General features: G+C 50.9%; 3 protein-coding genes across 14 annotated transcripts; 1 reads left to right on the forward strand and 2 right to left on the reverse strand.

The window, feature by feature from the left end:
- On the forward strand, positions 1-10,340 carry LOC122369950 (WD repeat-containing protein 48-like). 2 transcript variants are annotated; one of them, XM_043345111.1, is made up of 14 exons: positions 1-203; positions 2,245-2,432; positions 2,713-2,813; positions 4,593-4,805; positions 5,041-5,181; positions 5,550-5,701; positions 6,111-6,293; positions 6,608-6,793; positions 7,047-7,154; positions 7,426-7,528; positions 7,983-8,142; positions 8,400-8,594; positions 8,870-9,074; positions 9,295-10,340. In XM_043345111.1, exons 2-14 carry the CDS (start codon positions 2,266-2,268, stop codon positions 9,385-9,387), a joined length of 2,007 nt encoding a protein of 668 aa, XP_043201046.1. In that variant the 5' UTR covers positions 1-203; positions 2,245-2,265; the 3' UTR covers positions 9,388-10,340. The 2 variants fall into 2 exon arrangements, with proteins under 2 accessions (XP_043201046.1, XP_043201047.1); XM_043345112.1 differs by lacking the exon at positions 1-203 and adding an exon at positions 320-471.
- A 149-nt stretch (positions 10,341-10,489) lies between these two features.
- LOC122369951 (pre-mRNA 3'-end-processing factor FIP1-like) lies at positions 10,490-16,514 on the reverse strand. Of its 5 annotated transcripts, none has more exons than XM_043345116.1 (10): positions 16,440-16,514; positions 14,975-15,143; positions 14,583-14,754; positions 14,143-14,279; positions 13,760-13,886; positions 13,511-13,620; positions 12,945-13,106; positions 12,346-12,522; positions 11,622-11,908; positions 10,490-10,900 (listed from the first exon to the last, which is right to left on the reverse strand). In XM_043345116.1, the coding sequence occupies exons 2-10, from the start codon at positions 15,119-15,121 to the stop codon at positions 10,759-10,761; spliced, it is 1,461 nt and encodes a 486-aa protein (XP_043201051.1). In that variant the 5' UTR covers positions 15,122-15,143; positions 16,440-16,514; the 3' UTR covers positions 10,490-10,758. The 5 variants fall into 5 exon arrangements, with proteins under 5 accessions (XP_043201051.1, XP_043201049.1, XP_043201048.1 ...); XM_043345114.1 differs by lacking the exon at positions 16,440-16,514 and adding an exon at positions 16,248-16,360; XM_043345113.1 differs by lacking the exon at positions 16,440-16,514 and adding an exon at positions 16,248-16,337 and having other exon boundaries at positions 10,490-10,897.
- A 639-nt stretch (positions 16,515-17,153) lies between these two features.
- Positions 17,154-23,184, reverse strand: LOC122369955 (WD repeat-containing protein 5). Of its 7 annotated transcripts, none has more exons than XM_043345124.1 (9): positions 23,061-23,184; positions 21,922-22,047; positions 21,553-21,649; positions 21,190-21,353; positions 19,400-19,489; positions 18,921-19,060; positions 18,348-18,579; positions 18,049-18,136; positions 17,154-17,794 (listed from the first exon to the last, which is right to left on the reverse strand). In XM_043345124.1, exons 2-9 carry the CDS (start codon positions 22,036-22,038, stop codon positions 17,694-17,696), a joined length of 1,029 nt encoding a protein of 342 aa, XP_043201059.1. In that variant the 5' UTR covers positions 22,039-22,047; positions 23,061-23,184; the 3' UTR covers positions 17,154-17,693. The 7 variants fall into 7 exon arrangements, with proteins under 7 accessions (XP_043201059.1, XP_043201057.1, XP_043201058.1 ...); XM_043345122.1 differs by having other exon boundaries at positions 23,015-23,135; XM_043345123.1 differs by having other exon boundaries at positions 22,913-23,082.
- Positions 23,185-23,189: the final 5 nt, after the last annotated feature.

A 23,189-nucleotide genomic window follows, 5' to 3' on the forward strand; every position in this document is an offset into this window, starting at 1 on the left:
TCACTTGTGAGAAATGATTGGCATACAGCTCAAGCTTGAAGAAGAAAATGCAAGAATTGACGTCATGAATAAAGATCTTTTTCATTCATTTGAGTTGGCGTTTTTGTGATTTTTACTGCTTTTCACGGAAACATTTAGGTCACTCAGTTTCATTTTGAATCATTTTGCTGAAAAAAATCGGGGAAAACGTTTTTTGAAAAGAGGTTAGTGTGAATAAGAGCATTTCAAATAAAGTAGTTTTGAAAACGTCATGAGACTTGATTTCACATTTTATGTCATTCAAACGACATAGCTTGTCTGTTACATATCTGGCTAGCCTGCTACAAAATAGAAAATTGCAATGGCGCTGCTTGTCCGGCGATTACCTAGCATTGAAATTTGTTCCTTGAGTTGTTCCTTCTAATTGAGTTTCAGTTACAAATAATAAACGAAAAATAAGCAGCTAGCCGAACTTGTGGGACGATCAGAGTAGTAAGTTCCTATTATAGTGTGGGGGCGACGAGCGTAGGTTTAGCGAGATCAAGATAATTCAAGTGACTCCTGAAAATGTGCCCAAAACTGGCTTGTGTAATGTATGGGCTATCTTTTCAATCCATAACAATGCACTTTTATGTTAAGCTGATTCATAACTTCAATTCCCTATTGTTGCAACCTTTCTACTGACTGATCGAGTCCCATAGCTCGGTCGTTAGAGCATTGGACATGGTGAGGGCATGTGCTGCCAGTCGCGGTTATAAAAGTCTGGGGTTCAAAGCCTGTCAGGTGTTTGATGTTAATGAGCCTCCTGACGGCCTGATGGGTATTGCCTGTGGTTGGTGGCAGGCCAGCAGGAATCAGTGGGGGAGACCAACCGTATGCTGCTATATATGCCCTCAGGGGCCAGGCCCGCAGGGCCAAAGCAACAAGCTCTCCTTAGTAAGGGCTCTGCCTCTGTCCCTGTGAATCCTTTCATTTGAAAGGTTCAGACTAAATTTATCATAAGCATTGCTGTTATCAGTCCACCTACTGTTGATCTGTGGAAGTGGCCCTTCCACATGCCACAAGTCAAATCTCAACTTGAACTGATAGGTACCAAGCTGATGATTCTGTGGCCTGCAGGCCATCCTAACTTGAACTGGTCTCCAGCAGTCTATCTCATCTGTGTGCAATTGCTTCACCCATACTTGGGGTGTATAAGTGTTTCTATAAATACAACAAAATACAATGCAAAGTAAGACCCAAGCTGACTTATGCAGGCCACCTGTTTAACCCAGACCAGACAGCATGCCAAGTTGGAGTTTAATCAGCATAGCCATTTGTGAGATAAAGAAGACTTAAACCTTGGACTAAACCAGCACCCTGCAGCTTGTGCCCTGTAGTCTACATACCTATCTGACTGCAAGTGATTTCAGGGATTGACCTTTTAACAGGCTTGTAACAGGCTGCCAAATTTGAGTGCAGTAGGTCAATAGGTCTACATTCTTGGGATGTAGAGGTAGCAAAAGGCTTCTACCTGCAATATTTGGCTTGTTTTACAAAGTTGAAGAAGTTATATGTTATGGAATATCGATGTATTTGTGTATGTATGTTCTTGTTAGCAAATTTAGTCCTACCAACTGCAAACTTTTATTATTTGGCCATAGGCTCAAGTCATAATAGCCATACCTGTTCTGGTGGAGAGCGTGCAGAATCAGGATAGGCATATGTAAGTGGCCCCTGCACTTGTGCTTGCATATGAAGCATGTGCATGGTGCAACCTAGCCATTGCACATGGAAATGCATCATCAGCTGATGGATGGCCTCCTCCACACCAAGTTTAAATGAAATCCATTCAGTCATTGCTGATTTTTTTTTGTAAGAATAATTTTGACACCAGCTGTGACCTGGCACGTAGCTAAGTGTCCTGTCGATCACCTGTATACACCAAAAGTACTTGCTTATAAGAATGGGGCTATCTGATGCAGAAAATCGTTTCATCCATCAATGATCGGTAGAGCGGTCACGGAAATGGAGCTTTTTCCGTGAAAGCAATGAGAAACTCGCTCGTTCGCTCGTTAAAAATTTGGGCATGAAATAATGAGCTTATTTTGTTGATGTGCGTATTCATAAACAAAATAGGTCGTACACATATATGATTTTTGTGGTACCTAGTCTTGATGTGACTGACTGCTGTTTTAGCCAATGTTTCCATTTGTTTTCCCCATTTACCTGTTGCTAAAGCTGCTGTCTAACTGCCTTGAGCTCACCATCTAACTACCACTGCAGGTGGCGGCCATCTGAGCGGTGATGGGCACCATGCAGCGTCCGGCGGCTCTGGCTGGCCGGAAGCGGTTCCAGGTGACGTTTGTGGTCCGTGACGAGGTGGAGCGGTGCCACCGAGCCGGCGTCAACTCGCTCCAGTATGACGCCCACCTGCAGCGGCTCTTCACCGCCGGACGAGATGGTGTCATCAGGTGAGATGATGCCGTGGCAAGGGTCAGAGGCACGAGTGGTGCGTACTTCAAGCAGTGTCCTCAAAAACTTTCATATTTCAACGTGCGCAATTACACTCACATAGCGATGAGGAATGAGGATTATAACACACTGAGAGAGGTCAATCCCACCAATGTATGCTACCTATTGTATCATGGTACAGGTTATGGCCATGAGCTGGCTGGCATACAGTCATGTAATTGTCTGTCTTCCCATGTTCATTTGCATGTGTCTGACTGATTTGACACCATGTCATTGCAGGATGTGGAACTGTAAGAACACAAAGGAGCCGTACATCCAGTCTATGGAGCACCACACCGACTGGGTCAATGACATTGTCCTCTGCTGCGGCGGCAGGAACCGTGAGTCACGAAACGTCTAATACAGGGTGTAACGAAATTATCCGGACATCTTTATTCGCGCTGTAATTAAGAAGCAAGACAATCTGATATTTTCTCTTTTGAATTATTATATAGCCACCTTTCATAAGAGCGCAGGTACAAATTTCTGAAGCATTCCAGCCACTGGATTTTCCAGCACAGTGGGTTTCATATAGAGTAGCGCCATACTAACCTGTACCCACAGTTGGGCGGCGCTGGTGGCGGGTGTCCCCTCATTCATCTCCTGATGGACAATATAGTCCATAAGATATCGATGGAATTGGGATGGGAACTATTTCCAGGCCATAGCCCGTTAGCCCAGAAGAACAATAGGTCCTCTCGGCATCACTTCTCATTCTGCTAGGGACTTGAAGTTGGTGCGCCGCCCCGCATGAAGACTGCGCGGCTTGAATCAGGCATCAGCACGCGTTCAGAAACCGAGCCCTCCTGTGCCGTCTGGCTGAGTGGCTCCAACCAATCGCTAGCCAGGATGTTGCGCCGGTAATACTCATTACTGATAGTGGTTTTCTGTGGCGTCATGAACAACTTGAATATTGCACAGCAGCTGAACATGCTCCAGGTCTGGATTTTGGCCGGACGTTTGACGCCGGCGACGGCCGGCATGTTCGAGCTGCTGGCAGCCCACACATGGCCGATTTGACGGTTCAACGGACATCGCAGCTCGAACAGTTTCCCATCCAACCAGGCCACCTCATTCATGTGTTCCTTCGACCAGTGGACACGCCATGGCCTGAGGCCAAAGGTGGTGGACTGGTTGTTTTCCCGTCAACTTCATTGTCTTTTTCAGTTTGAAGGGCAGTAAAACCAAGCTAGAGGGCGGGTGACGGTGAATCATGATATGGGACCTCTTATTATCTGCCTTGGTAAGAATTCGAGTCAGTTTGCGAATTAATTGGTGCCGTTTCCTTGCCGCTATCCTGACAACTCTCCTCACCACTTGGCAAAGGGCGCCCTTTGCGATCGAGGCCGGGCTGAGTCTGCCACCAAGTCCAAGCTTATTACGCCTCAGGCAGATGTGCTACTGGCTGCTGCTGATGTCAAGCTGCTGACAGACCAGCTTCTGGCTCATGCCACCATGCCACCAACACGTAGCCTTACTACGAAACGAGAGACTGTACTCCCTTCTCTCCACCGCCTTAAACGAAAACTATCAAATGAACCCGTCGGCGACTCGACTCTTACTCAGAGCAAGAGTCATTTCGCAAGGTCAGGTCACTGCTGAGTTGAGAGCAGATACCAGAGGTATGCATTCATCCAATTTTCCAGCTTCTAACGTTACAAAAGAAACTGTGCGAGCAGATATGGCGAAAAAATAGATGTCCGGATAATTTCGTTACACCCTGTAGGCACGCTGCGGAGGTGCTGTGAGTGTTTGAAGGAAGCATGTGAAATACGACACCGTGGATGTTGTTTGCCGTGTTATAATTGTGCTGAAGCGGTCATTCGATAGCTAGGAAAACTGCAGTTCGAGCCAGGGCGAGGAACCAATCGCCAAGGACCCTTGTCACTCATTTAAACATGCTAAAAATTAGCTCAGTCATGGTACGCCGGTGTGGTATCTGATGTAAATTTGGCCGAGTCGCTGGCGTCGGGATTCGGGAATGCCTGGGATCACCGTTTGCCGGTGCTGCTCCTCCCATTCCCGACCAGCGTTACATTATCTGAACGTGTCATCTCGAACCGATTCTTGTATTGAATTCGTAAGTGCGTCGACAATAACCCTTTTCCGACGTCCGGCAGTAATTTCGGCCAGCTCGGACACAACCGTAAAGGTTTGGAGCGCCCACAAGGGTCTCTGCATGTCCACACTACGCACACACAAGGACTACGTGAAGGCACTCGCTTACGCCAAGGAGAAGGAGCACGTGGCGTCGGCGGGACTGGACAAGTCCATCTTCCTCTGGGACGTCAACACACTGACCGCCCTCACCACCAGCAACAACATAGTCACCAGTGAGTACCTTGACGTTTTTCTTTGCCGTACCAACTAGAGGCAACAGCCCGGTCCTTAGTCATGAGCAATGCGCATATTGTCTGTGATAGTGCTTGTACGTTCAATAAATACAAACTAAGTGCGGTAATTTGTGTTATCCATCGGCGTTCGTCGAAGCATGACCTCCTAGTGGGTTGATGCCGTTTTTAGCGCGTTGTGAGTGAATGTGTGACGTTTGATCCCCGTCCCCGGCAGCCTCATCACTGAACGGCAGCAAGTTCAGCATCTACAGCCTGGGCATGAACGAGCTCGGCACAGTGGTGATTGCCGGCAGCACGGAGAAACTGCTGCGCGTCTGGGACCCGCGCACCTGCGACCGGCTCATGAAGCTCAGAGGTACGGTTACGGTTGGGCATAGGTTCCGTTACGGTAGCTCAGAGGTACTGGTTGAGGACAGAGTCAACGCGGCTGGCGGCGCTTTCTGGCCTGAAAACAATGAAATGCAGTCTTGAAATGCAGTCTGTGTCCGTTCAGTGTTTTCGGATTTGCATTCGTTGGTTTGTTTCATTATTTTGAAACTTGCTTTTGAAAACTCTGAAGTAAGGTTAATCCTGATTTGTTGGTCCCGTCCGGCCAGTGCTCGGTTGACCCAGCTCCGTCTGACCGGTACCCGTCCGACCTCTTTTGACGGTTACCCAACCCCATATAATGGCCAATACTCGATCCGACCCCTTCTGACTGTCTGTGCGCCCCGCCTCCCTCAGGTCACGCGGATAACGTGCGCGCCGTGCTGGTCAGTCGGGACGGCACCCAGTGTCTGTCGGGCTCCTCAGACGGCACCGTCAAACTGTGGTCGCTCGGTCAGCAGCGCTGCATCACCACACTGCAGCTGCACGACTCCGTCTGGGCGCTGCAGGTTAGCAATCGGAGACCGGCGGTCTGGAGGCTAGGTTGGTGACCGACGCTATGCAGGCTTGTTGAAGACCGGATTAATATTACAGGCCCCCTGAGCGCTACTGGTGCTTTGGAGACTGGCGCGCTGCAGGGTCGTCTGGGCTCACTGCCGACTATAGCTGCGGTCGGGAAAAAAAACACGAGGGGCGTATTCATGGTTGTTTTTAGGGGCGTTGACTCTTGGGTCAACTTTGTGACGTTGTGGCGGTTTTGCGAATTCCTGTGACTTTGTGACTTATAATAGTTCAGGCCAGTTGGGCACTGGCATTTTGTTAGTGGTGCCTGTTCTCAGTGTCGACTTAAACATGTCCTGCGTGTTTCCACCAGGTGACCAGTGCCCGTTTCACACCCGTCCTGCGTGTTTCCGCCAGGTGAGCCCCGACTTCAGCCGGGTGTACTCGGGCGGCCGGGACCGGCGGCTGCTGGTGACCAACCTGCGTCAGCCCGACTCCAGTCTGCTGCTGGCCGAGGAGACGGCGCCCATCCTGCGCATGGCGTTGGTCGGGGACGAGTCCATCTGGGTCTCCACAGCCGAGAGCTCCGTCAAAAACTGGGTACGTCAGAGCTCCGTCAAAACTGGGCACGTGAAAGCTCTGTCAAAAACTGGATACGTACTGAGAGTCGACAGAGACTCAGTATGCGGTTCTTTCAGCATTGGATCTCTTAGCTAGTGCTGGCAGGGACTGTGACTTCGACAGGGTGTGCACACTGCACAATATTTCCACTGCACCTCATTCAGTCATCTATTCTCTTGCACTCTCACTGACGGGACTTCGCCATGTGTGACATAGTTAATTTGGTCATGCCTTATTCAACTGAGAACTTGAACTAATCTGCGTTGTATCCCACGTTTGCGGTCACATTTCAGTCTCTGAAGAACGTGGACCGTCTGCTGGATGACGCGCAGGCTGACTTCCTGACACCCGTGGCCAGCCAGCCGACTCGAGTTATCGAGGGCGCCCCCAGCATCAAACAGTACAAGGTGCTCAATGACAAGCGGCACGTGCTGACTCGAGACAGTGACGGGCAGGTGGCCCTCTACGATGTACTCTATGTGAGTAGAGCACGCGACCGGCGCTAAATATGGTCTGCTTTTGTTGGAAGTGTTGCTCATTTACTTGGTTGAATGTTGAGGGCGTCCTGTTGGGCTGTCCGACGTCGATTTAATGTCAGTCTGGTGGACCTGCCTCACGAAACGTTGCATCCTGACTGCGGGAGTTTTGCTGGGACTGAAGTCGAAGTCTGTTGGGGTTGTTGCCGGCAACTGATCCACGATTCTGGCCCGTCACGTTTTGCTGATCTACCAGGCTAATAAGGTGGAGGACCTGGGTCAGATAGACCTGGAAGCGGAGGCCGAGCGCCGCTTTAAGATGGTCTACGTGCCCAACTGGTTCAGCATCGACCTGAAGACCGGGGTGAGTAGTGAGCTACTTGGTTCGCTGAGCACACGATAGACAGTGCTGAATGGACTGGAAAATGGTCTGTGGTTGATCGTGTTGTATGTAGCCTTTGGACACCGGTTGGCTCCCCATGGACCCACCCGGAATAATGAATTGTTGCTGGTCCTGTGGACTCGCCTAAACCAGAGTCTGATTACGTTAGCACCATATTATGGAAACGTCCGAAACAGTGGACCGGTGTTGACAACACTTGCGTGACCTGTCTCCCTCCCGCTGCTGATTGCAGTACCTCTCAGTGCATCTGAGTCAGGACGAAGTGGACTGTTTCTCGGCCTGGGTCAGCGCCAAGGAGGCCGGACTGCAGACCTCCGATGGCGTCGACCAAAAAGGTGACCGACTGTAACTGACAGCTATTCGTAGAATATTGCTTTAACACTTTCCATTAGATATTAGGTGTCAACAGATGACCATCTGTCTCGTAACCATCTCGTAGTAACGTAAGCATCCTGGACAAAATTTACTTAAGCTTCTACCGCGTGCTTTCTGTGTCGCGCGAGTCATAATGACTGTGATAGTAATGCTCATAGATATCACGATAGTATTATGATAGTCGGTGTATAGTCATGCTGACGACACATCGGGCTGTGCTCGGATCGTCAGTATGATGAGCTGATGCGTTTCACCCTTCACGCGTCTCTGCCGCTGAGAATGACTCTTTGGACCTGCATATCAGACGATGCATGTATGCGGGCTATGCAGGGACGCCAGGGAGAGTGGCCGATACGCTTTGTCCCACCGTGTGACAGCGTCTGACGGCAGCCATTCCCCTCCTCTCTCCGGCAGTGAACTACGGCCGGCTGCTGCTACAGGCGCTGCTCGAACACTGGCCGCGCACCTTTCAGCTGGAGCCCGGAGCCGAGAACGGATCAGACGCACAGGCGCTGGCCAAGCCCGTCGGAAACGAGTACTTCTCCGTGCCGCCGCACACGCCCGTCATTTTCAGGTAACGTGTGCTTTACTGTGTGCCCATTCGCAGCCAGCGATTTGTCCAGAATCAGGCGAGAGCTATTGAACTTAGAGCACGTTATAAGGCCATGGCGTTGCGCACCACGCTTTGCCCGGTTCCACAGTGCTTTGTTGCCACACCGTCATAAGCAATAATGTAGTAAGACGTGCGGCAGGTTCTACCAGGTTCTACCGGTGTGTGGTCAACCGCTGGTACCAGTTGCCGTTCTGACCTCGCTGTTGATGTGTTTACAGCGAGGCGGGCGGCAGGTTCTTCTACCGGCTCCTATGTCGGGATGCCGTCGGGGAGTCCGAAGGCACGCTAAACGAAATGGTTCCCGACTGGGTGGTCGACTGCGTCGTCGAGAGAAACACACCGAAGTTCATCAAGGTGCCCTTCTACCTGCAGCCGCACGCGTCGGCGTCAAACAGCATCAAACACCAGAAAAAGTGAGCAACTCTCGGTTCTCGGGCTGACACTTGCCAACTAGGATCAAGGACCGCTTCCAAGTAGTCGATTCTTAGGTGGAAATCGATAGGCATGTGCGCGATATCTGGACATTCAAACGCCTTTATGCCGACAATGTAAAATCGTTGATGACTGTGTACGTTTTTCCAGGATGCGTTCGTGTCTTTATCCCGTAGATCGTTCAACCTATTCCACCATCCAGCGATATGTCTGTATTTGTCCATTTGACCGAGACCGCGTTTTCGTTCGTCCTCAGGGACCGGCTGATTGCCAACGACTTCATCCAGGTGCGGAAGGTAGTGGAGCACGTCTACGAGAAGGTGCTGGGCACAAACTCGGAGGCGATGGGCGGCGGGCCGGCCCAGCCGCCGCCGCCGGCCGCCGGCGCAGAGGCGGACGACAGGACAGAGGGGTCAGCCACACTGGCGGAGGATAAGGTGGAGCTGCTCTGTAATGAACAGGTGGGTCGATTGGTGGCTGAAGAGGTCTGCGCTGTTGAAAGAATCCGGCTTGTGAGCTGATGGCAGTTTGACAATATGGCAGCGAGCGAGTAGGGTGTATTTAGGAGAACTGGCTCCTCATTCTATGACCTTGGCCAACGTTGAGTTGCGGAAGCATCTTGCACACCCAGCGGATCTGTTCGGAGGCCGCTCGTCATCTGACCGTGACTTGTATTCACAGGTGCTGGACCTCAACATGGACCTGCGCACAGTGCGTCACTTTATCTGGAAAAACTCTGCCGACCTTCAGCTGCACTACCGACAGATAAAGTAGTCCGACGCACGCTCAGCGGGCTGTTCCGTGGTGCGACTGTTTCGTCAGGAAGCTGAGAGCGGCCGACCGACGTCATTCGCACAGGGACTTCCAGCAATGATGGGGTGTGAACCGGGGTCGCTCGGCGATTGCAGACCCTCGGAATCGTCGCCGGCCGTGTGGCGCTGTGCAATGCCCAGAACTGGAGCGTTCCTGAGGTGTGGCTGTCGATCCGGAGGTCGTACAGGACGGTCCGGGCCGCCACAGTGGACGGTCTGGCTCGTCACGACAGCGCAGTCATCCAACTCGCCAACGACTGCCAGGGTTGGGGATAGGCGGGTACCAATCAGAGCGGCGTGGCCGGATAGTCCGCTGTCCATGTCGGGAAAGGTACGATGCTCGACTTACGACTGATGACCGCATCTTATGTGACACATTTGGTGGTCGCTGTTCTCGGACGGCCGGGAGAGCTGCCGACCACCGCACCATCGGTCGAACCGAGAAGGCCGGAGCGACTCGCCCTGCGACCGCCATGGGACTGCTGCCGGCCTATCACCGTTCCACGAACGGTCGCGGCCGTCCGCGGCCATTCCAGAGAACGGCCGATCAATAAGAACACATCCAGATTGAAATAATGGGCGGAACGCCGCTCTCGTTAGCTGAATGTTTCAGCCATGAGCCAGCCAATCGGTCGCAGCAAGATCTCTCCTATTAATGCTGCTGACTGATCTGACCTGTGGATGTTGTGTATTATATTGCGTGCGTGTCTCTTGGGAGAGCCACGCTGGATCGTGGCCGTTTCGCTCGTACTGTGCAATGATTGTGCTATTTCTGTTGTTGATTGTATGTGAATGACTTTGCGGGATAGAGGGCGATATTGATTGTCATCAGCTGTGATGGCGGGAACAGAAAGCATCATACGATGGTAGGCGATGAGCTGCTGATCGCGCCAAAAGAGAATATTTTATACTAAACTGTGTTTATCTCCTTATTCAGGTCCCCTCTTAGTCCTCGTCTTACCTTGCCGTCACGGGTTCTTCCGTCCCTTTGGCCATGAACACTTGCACAGCTGAACGGCTAGTGCTTTGGAAATTCCACCAAGTCCTGCACACCAAACTGCGTCTGAACACCCTGGGAATGTCGACCAGTGTAATGAGCGTCGGATGCAACACAGTAATGTGAGACCGGTGACAACGCGGGACGGCCCGCCGGCGCCCCCGCATCCCGCCACCGCTGGCGCGCGCTTTCTGACACACCACCGCCCGGCCCTCTCACGCGCACACGCAAAGTGTCTGTCCCGGCGCGGCGAACACCGACCGAACGCAAAGGAACGCGTTCACATTACAGCGAGGTGGCGGCGCCGGCCCCTGGCGGCGGCACTCGGCGGCGCGACTACTCCGGGTCGTTCTTGTCCTTTTTCTTGCTCTTCTTGCTGTTGCGCGTGTGACGGTGAGAGGGGCTGCGGGAGCGGCTCCGGTGCCGACGGGACCGCTCGCGACTGCGACTCCGGGAGCGCCGGCGGTGGTGGCGACTGCTGTCGACAGAGGAGGAGAGGTCGTGTCACTGAGGTCACCGTATCGGGGACACGGGTTAGTCACAACGGGTCACTGGTGTCATCTTATCAGGGGACATGTGGGAGTAAAGGGACACGTCCCTCCTGGCTGATGGCTGTTCGTCAGCTATCGGGCTATCCGATATTTATGTTCGTTACCGCAAGATTGCTGACCAGGCTTGCAATCTGTTAGGGAGCTGTTTCAACGTGAACGAGCTATCACGATTCCGTGTTCGTGCCTACTTAACGACCACTAATTACTCCACCCAGGCAGTTTTCAATTAAAAAGCCTTCAACCTTCCTGAGGCCAGACCCAAGATGCGTGTTCGCTTGAGGCATTAGTCATGGGCATTCACTGCAGAACTTCTGCGTCGGGAAAGTACCGTCACAGCCGGCGCGAGACCATTAATTGACCAGCGACTATACGCGATCGCGATATAAACATGTGTATTTTAACAACGCGGATAAATGCCATCGTAACAACAAGAGTACGTCGATATATGAGTAACGTAGCAAAACGGATATATTATTAATATAATATCCTATTACACATGCAAAACCGGCAACAATTGTTCGGCATAAAGATCATATAAACTTTCACGAAAGACAACAATCATCTAGCGCAGTCGCTGCCATTGACTGCCTCTGCCGGCTGTGAAGCATCCGTCGGCGTCCGCCGCGGCCGGCCGGCCGGCGGACCTACCTGTCCCGCTCTCGGTCCCGGTCGCGCTCTCTCTCCCTCTCGCGCTCTCGCTCGCGCTCCCGGTCGCGCTCGCGGTCCCGCTCTCTGTCTCGGTCCCTGTCGCGCGGCGGTCCCTGGTCGGGACTCCAGGCCTCGCTGCGGCTCCCGCTCGGTGTATACTGCTCCCTCTCGCGGTCCAGGCTCTCCTGGGACGGCGTCATGGTGCCCGGCGGCAGCAGCGGCTCAGGTACTGGCAGCGGCGCGGGCACCGGCGGCGGCGGCAGGCCCGGCGCGCCCGCCGGCCATGCCTGTGGCGGAGAGACAGTACGGGTCAGATACCAGCTAGCGTCAGGCACCGCGCCGGTCAGGGTCAGACACCAACAGAACGGGTCATGGTGCAAAGAAGCCAAACGAGAGGGGGAGGCGCTGTGTATATGTCAGACGTAGCAGCCCACAGACCAGACCAGACCAGAGGGTTCGGTAGCACATGGGTTGTGATTGCAGAGCAAGTGCGAGGATATAGCACGCCGTCGTGAATTACAGCAGCTGTAGCACGAACATCCACAGAAACATCTTCCGCTAAAAATTGCTACAAATCTCTACATAATAGCTACATTAATTACATCCATCTGATCGAACTTCATGAAAGGTGTGCCATCAAACGCGCCCTCTCCCAGCCGTCTCCACCTTCCGGCACATCATCCCCCGTCCGTCCCGCCGTTCCAGCGCTGCCGACCGAACTCACCTGAGGGTGTGGTGGCGGCGCGCCGCCCCACGCCGGAGCGCTGCGTCCGTAGCCGGGCGGATCGTAGAAGGGCGGCGGCGGCGCAGGAGGCTGGCTGAACCCGAAGCCGGGAGGCGGCGCCGCGTACCCGGGTACCGGCGGCGCCATGGGCGGTGGTAGCGAGTAGTTGGCCGCCGGCTGCGGACACGAGACACAACAGGTTAGTGGGGGAGGGCGATCAGTGTATCCGGGGCCGTACGATTAACGTCAAATAGACGACCAGTGAATGAAAGAATAACGGCAATACCTCGGTCCTAGGGATACACAGTACACACATCGATATTTGTACTTCGTCATTAAAATGATTCGAAGGTGCGCTAGAATTAAACCGCCGTACTCTTGAATCTTCAGCTATCGCAACTCTACTTATAACTGCGTGCATGACCGACACAGCCAAGGCACACCTACAACCAGCTAACAATCATACTCTGATTTCTGTCTAGTGTGGCAAGACTTTCCGTCGAGCATGTCTTGCTTACCCTAGCACCTTCCCATTCAGCCATGCACAAAACCAAGACCCCCCCCCCCCCCCCCCCGACCACTGAGGCCGCCCCACTGACCGCCGGCGCGGCCGGGTCGCCACCGGCCGCCCCCTCGAAGCCCCGTCGGCTCGGTGCCGAGGCGCCGATCACATCGATGGTCCCCGAGTTGTTGAACCGACGCGCTGACTGCGGAGCCGCCTTGGAGGTGTGCCGCTCCACGTTGACAGACGTCTGGAACGGCTGCGGGTGGACGAACGGTGGACGGTTAGACAGGGCAAATGGGTGGGGCGCAAAGATTAAATATGATGGCTTCGGCCGCCTAGTCAAATGATTATTGGCAGCTGATTGAAAATGATGTCTTTTTTAAACGGCGAAACTAGCGACCAGCGACTCGAACGATTTAGCTAAGCTGTTTGTCTATCAAATTCCACATAGTGCACAAGACTAATAACACATCAAAACAACAATCATCTTATATACAAATCGTCCTTGGCGATCAGATACAGGTATTTATGAGGTACCAGTCCGAGAACCAGCCCGAGAGTCGAAACATTTCGGCACCCAGATAAAGTACAAGTCTTCTCAGTGACTACGATGACAGATAAGTGGGAGCGACGCAGAGTCTTTCGGGGATGGGAACTCACTTTGACCGGTAGGTTGGCGATACCGACTCCCGACTCGTTGAGTCGCATCCGTTTCTGGCGCTCACAATAGGCTCGCCAAGTGTCCTCCGTAAACCCGTAGTTGAAATAATCTGAGACAAGACGGGGGCGGCGGATACGAGTCAAGTACAAATGTGAAAAACGTCAATATCGCGATCAAATTCGATAAAATAACAGTAACAACACTCATACACACACACTCACACGCTCAGGCACTTCAGTCACGCCTACCTGTGATGTCGGCTCCTGGCTTTCGCCATGGCTTGTCCTCCAGTGAGTCTAAGTTGAACTCCTGGGCCGGCACGCCGTTTATCGTTCCCACAGACTCAAACTCGTTGATGGCAAAGTTGCCCTGGTTCTGCGGATACAGTGGAAGGGCCAATCAGAAGCCCTGGTTGGACACGTAAACATATCAGCACAAGGATGTCATCCAGACAACGAGGAGCTGCCGCCCAAACCTTCATCCTACATTACACACGCCAGCTCAGCTGCGGATCAATGGCGTCCGCCGTCCATCTGTTATTTGTATCTGCTGAGTAAAGGTACGTGACTAGGACCCTGGCCAGCAGGCAGGCACCGCAGGGCGTCCCGACCGCCCAGGCGGGTCCGCTCACCTTGGCCTTATCGGCGCTGGCGGGCGTGCCGAACTGGGCCGATCCCTTGCCGATCTTGAAGCCGGAGTAGGTCGACGGCGCCGCGATGTCGCGGATCACCACGTTGACGTCATCGTCACTGTCGTCATCAATGTCCTCTGTCGAGCGGGACGGAACAGTCACAGCCACAGACGCAAGAGCACTGCAGCGGCGGCAGAGATGGACCAGAGCGACCTGCCTGTAGCTTATACAGGACATAATATGAAGTATGGATCTTATTTTATAATGCAAGATGTAACAAATGATAGAGCATGAAAGGTTCATGCCGAACATCACAAACATCATCATGAAAGCTGCCCCTAACAAATAGCTGGACCGTCCCTGTCTATATTAGATGCTGTCCCTTGCACCACGTCCCAACGGCCCCCGCCCTTGCGCCCTGCAGCGGCGCGTCTCCGTACCTAGCATGGCGTCGGCCGCGTCGCCGTCCTTGCCGCCGGCGTTGTCCCCGGCGGCCGGCCGCTCTCCGTCGGCTCCGGCCGGCCCGTCGCCGTCCTCGTGGATCTCGAGCTTGCCCTCCTCGCCGTCTGTGTTGATCGAGTCGTCCAGGCCGCTCTGGCCGGCTTCCTTACTCTGGAACAGGGGAGGCACAGTAAACGGTGTCAAACAGCCCACAGCACAGCCAGCCGGGAATTACATACGGCTCACTCGGCACTCGCACGGCAAACAATGTGCAGCGAAATAATACAATCCAGAAATAACCATCAACCAAATCCCATCTATTCCCACAGCACATAATGTCGATCGTCGACCCTGCATCGCCACACAACCATTCAAACTTTGAAAGACATACCTGGCTGATAGATTCAAAGTCACTGAACTTGTCATCAGTGTCATCTGCCGGTGCATCAGCCATGGTGGCATCTTCAGGCGGAGGTGGGTTGGTGCTGCTGTACAGCCACTGGTCCTCGCTGTCCTCGGCCGACATGGTGGCTGCCATGACAGCAGGCTCCGCTCGAAGCCTGGTTGTAAAAATGTATCAGAAAACTACTTCAACACTACCAAAGACAAAACAATAAAATGCATGACTGACTTTCAGTGATAACATATAGCACTGTTCTTAACCCTAAAATATATCATCCAAAAAGTGCTAAGTATTATTAGCTTTCTTATAATATTTGACAATTTGAATTACAACTCAAGTGATTAGTGAAAGATTCTGCAAACCAGGCCAGCTTGTATCTATAAATAGGTTGGAAGGTTTTGGGTATGTAGGTTCTAGGTTGTACTTGTAGGCTATTTAGTAGGTAAGGTTAGGTCAGGTGAGATAATACTAAATGTTTTTTACCGGCTTCACCAAACCGATCTACAAGTATATCATTGGTTTCTCAGCCTATATTGATATAAAAAAATTCATGGCAATGGATCCTAATACATATTGAACACAGTTGCACAGATGACATGAATAACATGATTTGTGTTATCTATGCCAGTTGCAATTAACTCCAACAAGCTTCTGTTCTGCATGATTTCATTCTCCGAGACCAGGCTGAAAATGAGATCTAACATTTGTGAAGGAAGAAAGTGTCTTAAAAAGGATTAGGAGAATCAGGCAATGTGCAATGTATTTTTAAAAGAATTTCAGCACATTTAGAATAAAAAGTAACAAAAGTGCTCTTAGGGTTAGGTGAAGCAAAAATTCAACATGAAAATCCTTGGAAATAAGGACTCGTACTTGTACTGGACTTGGACTGGGACAGGGGAGAGCCATGGAATACAATGGACATTGCAATGATCGGTGGTCAGTACAAGCTCTTTTTTAAACATGATATGGACACTGCAAGTTAATTTACCCAAAATCTAACGCTGGTTTATACTATTTTTCTCGATTAAATTATTTTTTAATGTTGAACCCGGCAACGCCAACGTGAAATGAAAACACTGCGTTAGAAACGCCGCGTCTTTCAAGGATACGACAATGCATTCAATATTTTCCCTAAACTACAGCCATTGTTGATAGTTACGCATATACACATATGAAACGAATTATTTATCAAACATTATACAATGGCCGAAACACGCTAATGAGAATCCCTTGGATTAGAATCCCATCATGCATTATCTACCAATGGGACTGCAGCCGCCCGCCGGCCCGTTCGACACTCGGTCCACACATGTCCATGCTCTTTCCACCCCCCGTTGGTCAGCTTGAGCTTGGCATGTGATCGCTCGAGGCAGTGGGTCATCGGAGGAGAGACAGAGAGGCGTTGTCAGCTAGTGAGGCGGCGCGGACACGGAACGCCCGGAACGATACGCACAGGTCACGTGCAGAGGTTTTCTGTTTTACCCAAGCTTGTTTGTTTTCTTGGTTGTTTAACGACGCATCAGTCAGACTTGTTTACCCAAGCTCTGAACTTTTAGCAACAGCTCCCTAGAACGTGTTTTCCCCCGCGCTCGATGTCTCTCGGACGACGAAGATTCTACGTCGTCAGGCCAATGTGCGGCCAATCACGTTCAAGGTCAGCGGGGGCTCGTCTGCGGTTATGGAACGTGATTGGCCGGGCGGCGTAGAATCTTCGTCGTCCGAGGCCCGAGGGACATCGAACGCGGGGTTCGTGTGTGTCAGGGCGCTGAAGATGTGTGCAACTGACACCAGCAGGCAGCAAGCTAGTTATGATACGAATTTGGCTGGTTGGCAAAACGTGCCAGCTAGCACAAACCGACTCCTGCCTAATGTAGTTACCTACGTGTATTGGCAGCAATAAAAAACATTGGCTATTTTCTTCCGCACCATCCGACACCAAAAACAAGAAAACTTGTCTCGTCCGTGCTACTTCAAAGATAAAGGCGGCGTTCGATGTCTCCCGGACGGCAAAGATTCTTTGCCGTCCGGCCAATAACGTCCAAGGTCAGCGGGGGCTCGGCTGCGGTTATGAAACGTGATTGGCCGGACGGCGTAGAATCTTCGCCGTCCGAGAGACATCGAACGCGGGGAAAGTACTCGCTGATGCATGGTCGTCACAAAACACAGCTTTCAGTTATTACAAGTATTATTTATTTTAATGTGACAGAAGATGAAATGAAATATGACGAGGGCTTTCTGGAAAAAAAAAATCACTAACGAGACTGAAAACTCGTTCGCACATTTTACATCTTCAGTTGCACAAACACAATGGTCATATATGGATTGATGAATGCAATCTACGCAGATGAGTGTCACCATTTTCTGTAGAGCATGGCGCAGCTAAGCTGCAGACGGGGGATCAACAAGCCAGCGGCGGCGTGCGGCGGCAGCTCCGGCCGCACGCAGCCGCATCCCGTCCTCCCCCAGACTAACCAGTCAATGACGAAACCCATCGGCACCCCACCTCCCACCAGGTCCTATGAGGTACACCCAACAGGCGACGGGCACATTCGATGAGCCGCTATGGTACACTCCAAAGTCCACGAGATCAAAGACCCGTGGATCACCCAGCTCTCCGCGTGTGTCGGAAGGTCACGAATCCCTATGATGCCGCAAAAGTTCTGCGTTCCCAGCCCTGACGCCGCGCCAACATGTTCGAGTAGACAGGTCACGTGTCAGAGCGCCATAGTTTGATGGTCTTGTCATTCTCCAGCGCCGCCGACGCGATGATGTTTTCGGTGGGGTGACAGGCGGTGCAGAGAACCACGTCTGAAAGGGAGACGGTGACGGTCAGTGACAGTGAGTCTGAAACCGAACCCACGACCATCAGAGCGGACGAAATTATCAGCACAAAGATCTCCACGCAACGCAGGGGGGGGGGGTAACAATAGGTACCGGCTCGCCCCATAGAGTCAGATCAATTACGAATTACGATGGCTACGAATACTGATTAAACGTGACGCCATTTATAAGCCTATAGCGTTGACTTGCCATTCCGTAAGACGCTCGTGTACCATACGTACCGTTGTGTCCCTGCAGTTTCTGGACGACCTCCTTGGTCTGCAGGTTCCAGAGGTAGACCATGTTGTCCTCAGAGCCCGACACGATCCACTGCCGGGGAAGGAAGGAGAGTGGCGAGCATGAGTCTACGTCCCGCGACCGTCAGCGCTACAACTTGACGGTTTTGTAAAGTTGTCACATTGTCTTGTCCACATTGACAGCGAAATTTAGCATACAATGTAACAGGCTTAATTAATAACGTAAAAGTTTTGTCGTTTACGATTACACACTTGTTCTACCTATAACGCCGCATATCACCTACCTTTCCTCCTGTGACGGAGAAGTTGGCGAAAATGCAGTACTTCTCGTTCTTGTGCCCGGTGTAGGTCTTCAGACACTTGCACTTGGCGTAGTCCCACAGTTTGAGCGTGTTATCCAGCGTGGCGGCCAGGATGTACTTGCCGTTAGGGGAGAACTTGACGAACGATACCGGTGGGTTGTCGTCGTCGATCAGCGTCTTCAGGCACTGGCCAGAGGCCGTGTCCCAGATACGGCTGAGATCAGAGGCCGGGTAATCAACAGTCAGTTCGTGTGTAGACCAGACATGGTCAGACAGTAGGCTCATGCATAAAAACGACCAAAGAAACTACGTTAAATTAAACATGAGCTTGAGTGTTATTTATATTCCTGTGGATTAAAAAGTAAGTCAGAATCAATGTCTCATCTCTACACCTTGAACATCCCATTGAAAGGAAACCTTGCTGGGGGTTGTTAGCGTACCATCCTCGCAATAACCATGCACATTTCTATCGCTCTATAAGTTTAAGGCGCGACGCACGGGATATGTGCCATGACATTTGAATAGAAGACACCGGGACACCCACTCCGGACTGACCAGAGTCCGTCGTAGCTGCTGGAGACGATGAGCGACCCGTCCCGGTTGAAGTGCACGGCCGACACGGGGTCCGAGTGGGCCGGCAGCGTGCGCAGACACTTCCCCGTCTTCACGTCCCAGATCCGCACCGACTCGTCAAACTGGCGGCCAAACCAACTCGTCAAACGGGACGACACAGATAGACGGCACGGGGCGGGCCAGGAAGGCAGTAAGAGACGAGTCGCGGGCCAGACCGACAGATCCCCGAGCGGGGCAGGAAGGCGGTTTAGGTCAGCGACATAACAGACATACAGTGTAAAGTGGAGGCCAGGTAAATGATGTAAAGTTAGTAATCAAGATAGCAGCCAGCCAATGTTTGTGATCTAATGAACGATCTATAAGTCAGCCGTCATAATTGACCGTCTATATTAATGCCGTCAGCCGATCTTACAGCCAGCCGATGCATACAGTCGCGCAGTGTATGCTCACTATATACTTACCGAGCCAGATACGATGAGGTTCGACTGCGGGTTGAAGTTGCAACAGAACACGTAGTTGCTGTGACCCTTGAGAGTCTTCAAACACTTGCCCTGGAAACAATGCGAATTCAAAAACGGATGCTCAAAGGGACACGCGCCACACAATAAAATCATTTGAGTACGATTGTTTCAGAAGAAAGCTATGAAAATGATGTTCAAAGTTCATGGTTTAGCAAGAACAAAACAGCTATTTTGCCAATATCTTTGCCCTCTAAACATTGAATTGTCATGTGCCCACATCCTCCACAATCTAGCCTTGTCCCTCTTTCTTACCCTGTGAATCGTGCGATTCGAAATGACTTGTCCGCGGTTCGACGCTCAGCCATCCTCCTAACAAACCTCTACGGATCTTTATTGGGCCTCCATGGGCCTTTAACACTTCCCTCTCCCTCCTGCATTTATAGAGCTGAGCTCTCAGGTTTTGAGCTGAGCGGGTCACGTCATCCCGTGACCCGTTTAGTCGGGGTCTAGCCAACCTAGAATCCGTTGCTTGTCGTCCCACGCTTTTCCTTAACCCGCGCGGGGCTGGGGTCTCCAGCCGAACGCGCGGGGCTGGGGGGGGGGGTAAATTTTACCCCCCCCCCCCTGTTATCTCCCGAACTAATGGTCCGATTTGGAAAATTCAAACGCCAATCGAAAGCTCTCATCACGAACTACTAAAAACATGTACTTAATTTAAAGTTTGAGGTCAAGGTCAAGGTCAGGTCAAGGGTACAAATTGCAAGTTTCTACAGTATCGGCCTTGCACCATAGTTGCCGAAGAATGGAGTCATGGACTGAGACTGATCGCCCAAAACGTGCTCTTAGGCTACCAAGACAATATTCGTTGCATACAATATCATTCAGAGGTCAAGGTCAAGGTCAGGTCAGGTCAGGTCAGGTCACCAAAAAACAAAATATAGAAAAGGGCATGTGCGACACATGTTTTATGGGTCATTTTACTCATAGAATTCAATAGGCACACTCAATAAGTGATATGGACCACCTCTGGATGAATTTCAGGTCGAGGTCAGGTCAAGGTCAGGTCAAGTGAGGTCAAATTTTGAAGTTGGTTGTTAAGGCCTAAAAAGGTGTCTATCTGATGCAGTTTTTCACGGCGAATCGAATGGTGCTATTTTTGTTTCCGTACGAGGTCCAGAACTTCCCAAAAAGTCATTTTTCAAAAAAATTGTGTGTCGTGACGTCATAAAATTTTGAATAACTCCCACATTTTTGAACCGATTCTTCTAAAATTTGGTATGTAGGTGCACATAGACCACTTCTCTGACATATATTCCGGTTTTTTCGATAGACTCAAAATTTTGGATTTTATAATGATTTTCCCAAAAAAGTCAGTTTTTTGAAAAAATTTAGGCCAAAATCCAACATTTTCAAAAAACCGAGATAGCCATTTGATAGACAAAGTAAAATTACGTATAACCTTTTTTGTTACGTCTTGATTCCTTAAAAAATGAAGATGTTAGCGGCGTTTGAACTTTTGCCGTTTTTGAGGCGAAAATGGCGAACATGACGTCACTAAAACGTCAATTTCTCAAAAAATTTCCGACGGATTTCGCTCAAATTTTCAGGGAACGTGTCAAATTGATGTAAGAAAAGGTACTGAAAGTTTGGCGGCGCTGCGCGCCGCCGTTTTTGAGATATCGCAAAAATTCGCGAGGGGGAGGGTAAAATTTACCCCTCCAGCCCCGCGCGGGTTAACAAAGCTCTCTGGTCATGCAGCTTTTACCGCTTGTCCCTCCCTCCCGATTTACCGAGCTGAGCTCCCAGATTTTGAGCGTCTTGTCGTCGGAGGCAGAGACGAGCAGGCGGCTGTCGACGGCCCAGGCCACGTCCGAGACGCCCAGCTTGTGGCCGGCGATCGTCTTCTCGAACTTGCCGTCGTACGCGCCCCACACCTTAATCAGCTTGTCCGCCGCTGCGCCACCCCAAACGTACACAGGTCAACAGGTTGAACAACAAACATTTCATTGTCATTCAGCAAGGAAAGTAAGAGCAGAGCAGGTAGGCATTCAAATGAATAAAGCATATGGCTCACAAGTGAATACTGGTCAATCAAAACAGCAGTGTGTTGCTCCAATTGCACATGCACAACTCTCGCATCCCATTCAACATACAGGAGCTGGCCAGCCAGTTGCCATCTGGACTGAACTTGACGGACGAGACTGCCTTGGTGTGACCGGCTAGGGTGAACTTCAAGACATAGTTAGGTTTCTGAAAAACAGGCACCATGAGTTGTAGAACATGATAAGGTTACAAAAAGAATTGTCAGCCACTAGCTGAAAAGTAACTAATGGAACTGCACAATTACACTTCTGCAAGCTAACATCATTGTCATTGTACTTGTATCAACTATCAAGACAGGGATATATGATCAAAATGTTTCAAATGCTACACTCCAGATGGGCCTGATCCAATGTTACAATGATACTTGATACAATGTTTTCTAGCTCAGTAATCTGAATTGTCTGCCAGCCATGTCTTACCACAGGTTTGGCGGCTGTGCCAGCTGGTGTTGCCGAGGCATTGCTGCCCTGGGATGACGGACCGGCAGGTGTCTTGTTCTCTCCATCTGGTCGTTTGTCCCCACTAGCTTCTGACATGTCTGCCTCCTGATAAACAGAGACGAGACTAGTGACAACTGACATCAATAACCACTGAACCATTAACTTCCAATGATCATCGATAGCTCTAAGCTCCATAAAAAACAAAAAAAAGTTAGTTGGGAACATGGGCTTAGCAAGATATTTAGAAGAACAGCATAACAGCATAATTGATACTATTGCTATATTTATAAATTGGTGGTAGAGGTATTGTAATCATTTCACATTTGTGATTTTATCAGTGTGCTAGGAAGCTTTGCAGCATTTATTGATGACAATGGTGAGTTGGGGTTTTAGGGCACCCGGAATGTGGTGTCAACACGCCCATCCCACATTTCTTGCCTTCTAACTTTGACTGATGATATTTGCATAGTATGTCTATGTGCACTTTAAAAATTAGAGGCCAAGAAGTGACAACAAGTAACACTGACTACGAACAGCTTTAAAAACCGGTTGGACCAGCACTGGGCCACAAGGAATCCTCACTGAGTCATTTCTGACCTTATCCGGATGTGGGCCCTGAAAAGACCCGGTCTACCCAAGCCCACTAGTAAAACCTAAACCTAAACCTAAACACCAATATCAGTATAAAAAGACAGCAGGATAGGTACTAATAAAAAACTGACAAAAAACAAGAACAGTGCCCCGAGTTCTATGCAAACAAGCACTTAAAAAGGCGGCTCAGCCCGGAAGAGTGCCTGATCTGAAAAGGAATCAAGTGGGCCCGGGGCTACCTTCAATTTGAATTTTTCATCGGCAATCGCGATCGGTACGTGTTTGATCTCTAATAAATAAAAGGTTTCAAAATAAATCCCTAATGAGCACAAACGGCCACAACTTTGCTGCCGGGCATTGCTACTGCCATAGTGCTTACGCGGCAACTCTTCAACTCAGCAAGTTGACAGCGGTCAAAATATCCAATAAATGTTTCAGATACTTTTGCAAAAGAAAATAATTATTATATATTATTAATCACCAGTTATCCCGCCATCATACACAACGATCCCCCCGCAACAACACACGTCTGTCAAACTAGCAGCGAGCAGCGAGCAGCGAGTCCAGCAGCGAGAAACGGGCCATCCCGAGGGGTGTTCACGGGCACCGCACACTGCTGCGTGCGGTGTGTGCGGTGCGTCCAGCAGGCGTGGGGG

Source organism: Amphibalanus amphitrite, unplaced genomic scaffold (genome assembly GCF_019059575.1).
Source record: "Amphibalanus amphitrite isolate SeventyFive unplaced genomic scaffold, NRLGWU_Aamphi_draft 001086F_arrow, whole genome shotgun sequence".
Taxonomy (NCBI): domain Eukaryota; kingdom Metazoa; phylum Arthropoda; class Thecostraca; order Balanomorpha; family Balanidae; genus Amphibalanus; species Amphibalanus amphitrite.

What these genes read in the sequence shown, in the direction of transcription:
- LOC122369950 (XM_043345111.1), top strand. Translation starts at nt 2,266, where the DNA reads ATGGGCACCATGCAGCGTCCGGCGGCTCTGGCTGGCCGGAAGCGGTTC. An exon ending in GCATCGACCTGAAGACCGGG is followed by an intron (nt 7,155 to 7,425) that starts GTGAGTAGTGAG and finishes TGCTGATTGCAG; the next exon opens with TACCTCTCAGTGCATCTGAG. An exon ending in CACACGCCCGTCATTTTCAG is followed by an intron (nt 8,143 to 8,399) that starts GTAACGTGTGCT and finishes ATGTGTTTACAG; the next exon opens with CGAGGCGGGCGGCAGGTTCT.
- LOC122369951 (XM_043345114.1), bottom strand. Translation starts at nt 16,303, where the DNA reads ATGGACATGTGTGGACCGAGTGTCGAACGGGCCGGCGGGCGGCTGCAG. An exon ending in CCAGCGCCGATAAGGCCAAG is followed by an intron (nt 13,887 to 14,142) that starts GTGAGCGGACCC and finishes CTGTATCCGCAG; the next exon opens with AACCAGGGCAACTTTGCCAT. An exon ending in CGGGACCGAGAGCGGGACAG is followed by an intron (nt 10,901 to 11,621) that starts GTAGGTCCGCCG and finishes CTCTGTCGACAG; the next exon opens with CAGTCGCCACCACCGCCGGC.
- LOC122369955 (XM_043345121.1), bottom strand. Translation starts at nt 22,891, where the DNA reads ATGCCCGGCAGCAAAGTTGTGGCC. An exon ending in AAATCTGGGAGCTCAGCTCG is followed by an intron (nt 19,490 to 21,189) that starts GTAAATCGGGAG and finishes CATTGTTTCCAG; the next exon opens with GGCAAGTGTTTGAAGACTCT. An exon ending in TCTCCGTCACAGGAGGAAAG is followed by an intron (nt 18,137 to 18,347) that starts GTAGGTGATATG and finishes CTTCCCCGGCAG; the next exon opens with TGGATCGTGTCGGGCTCTGA.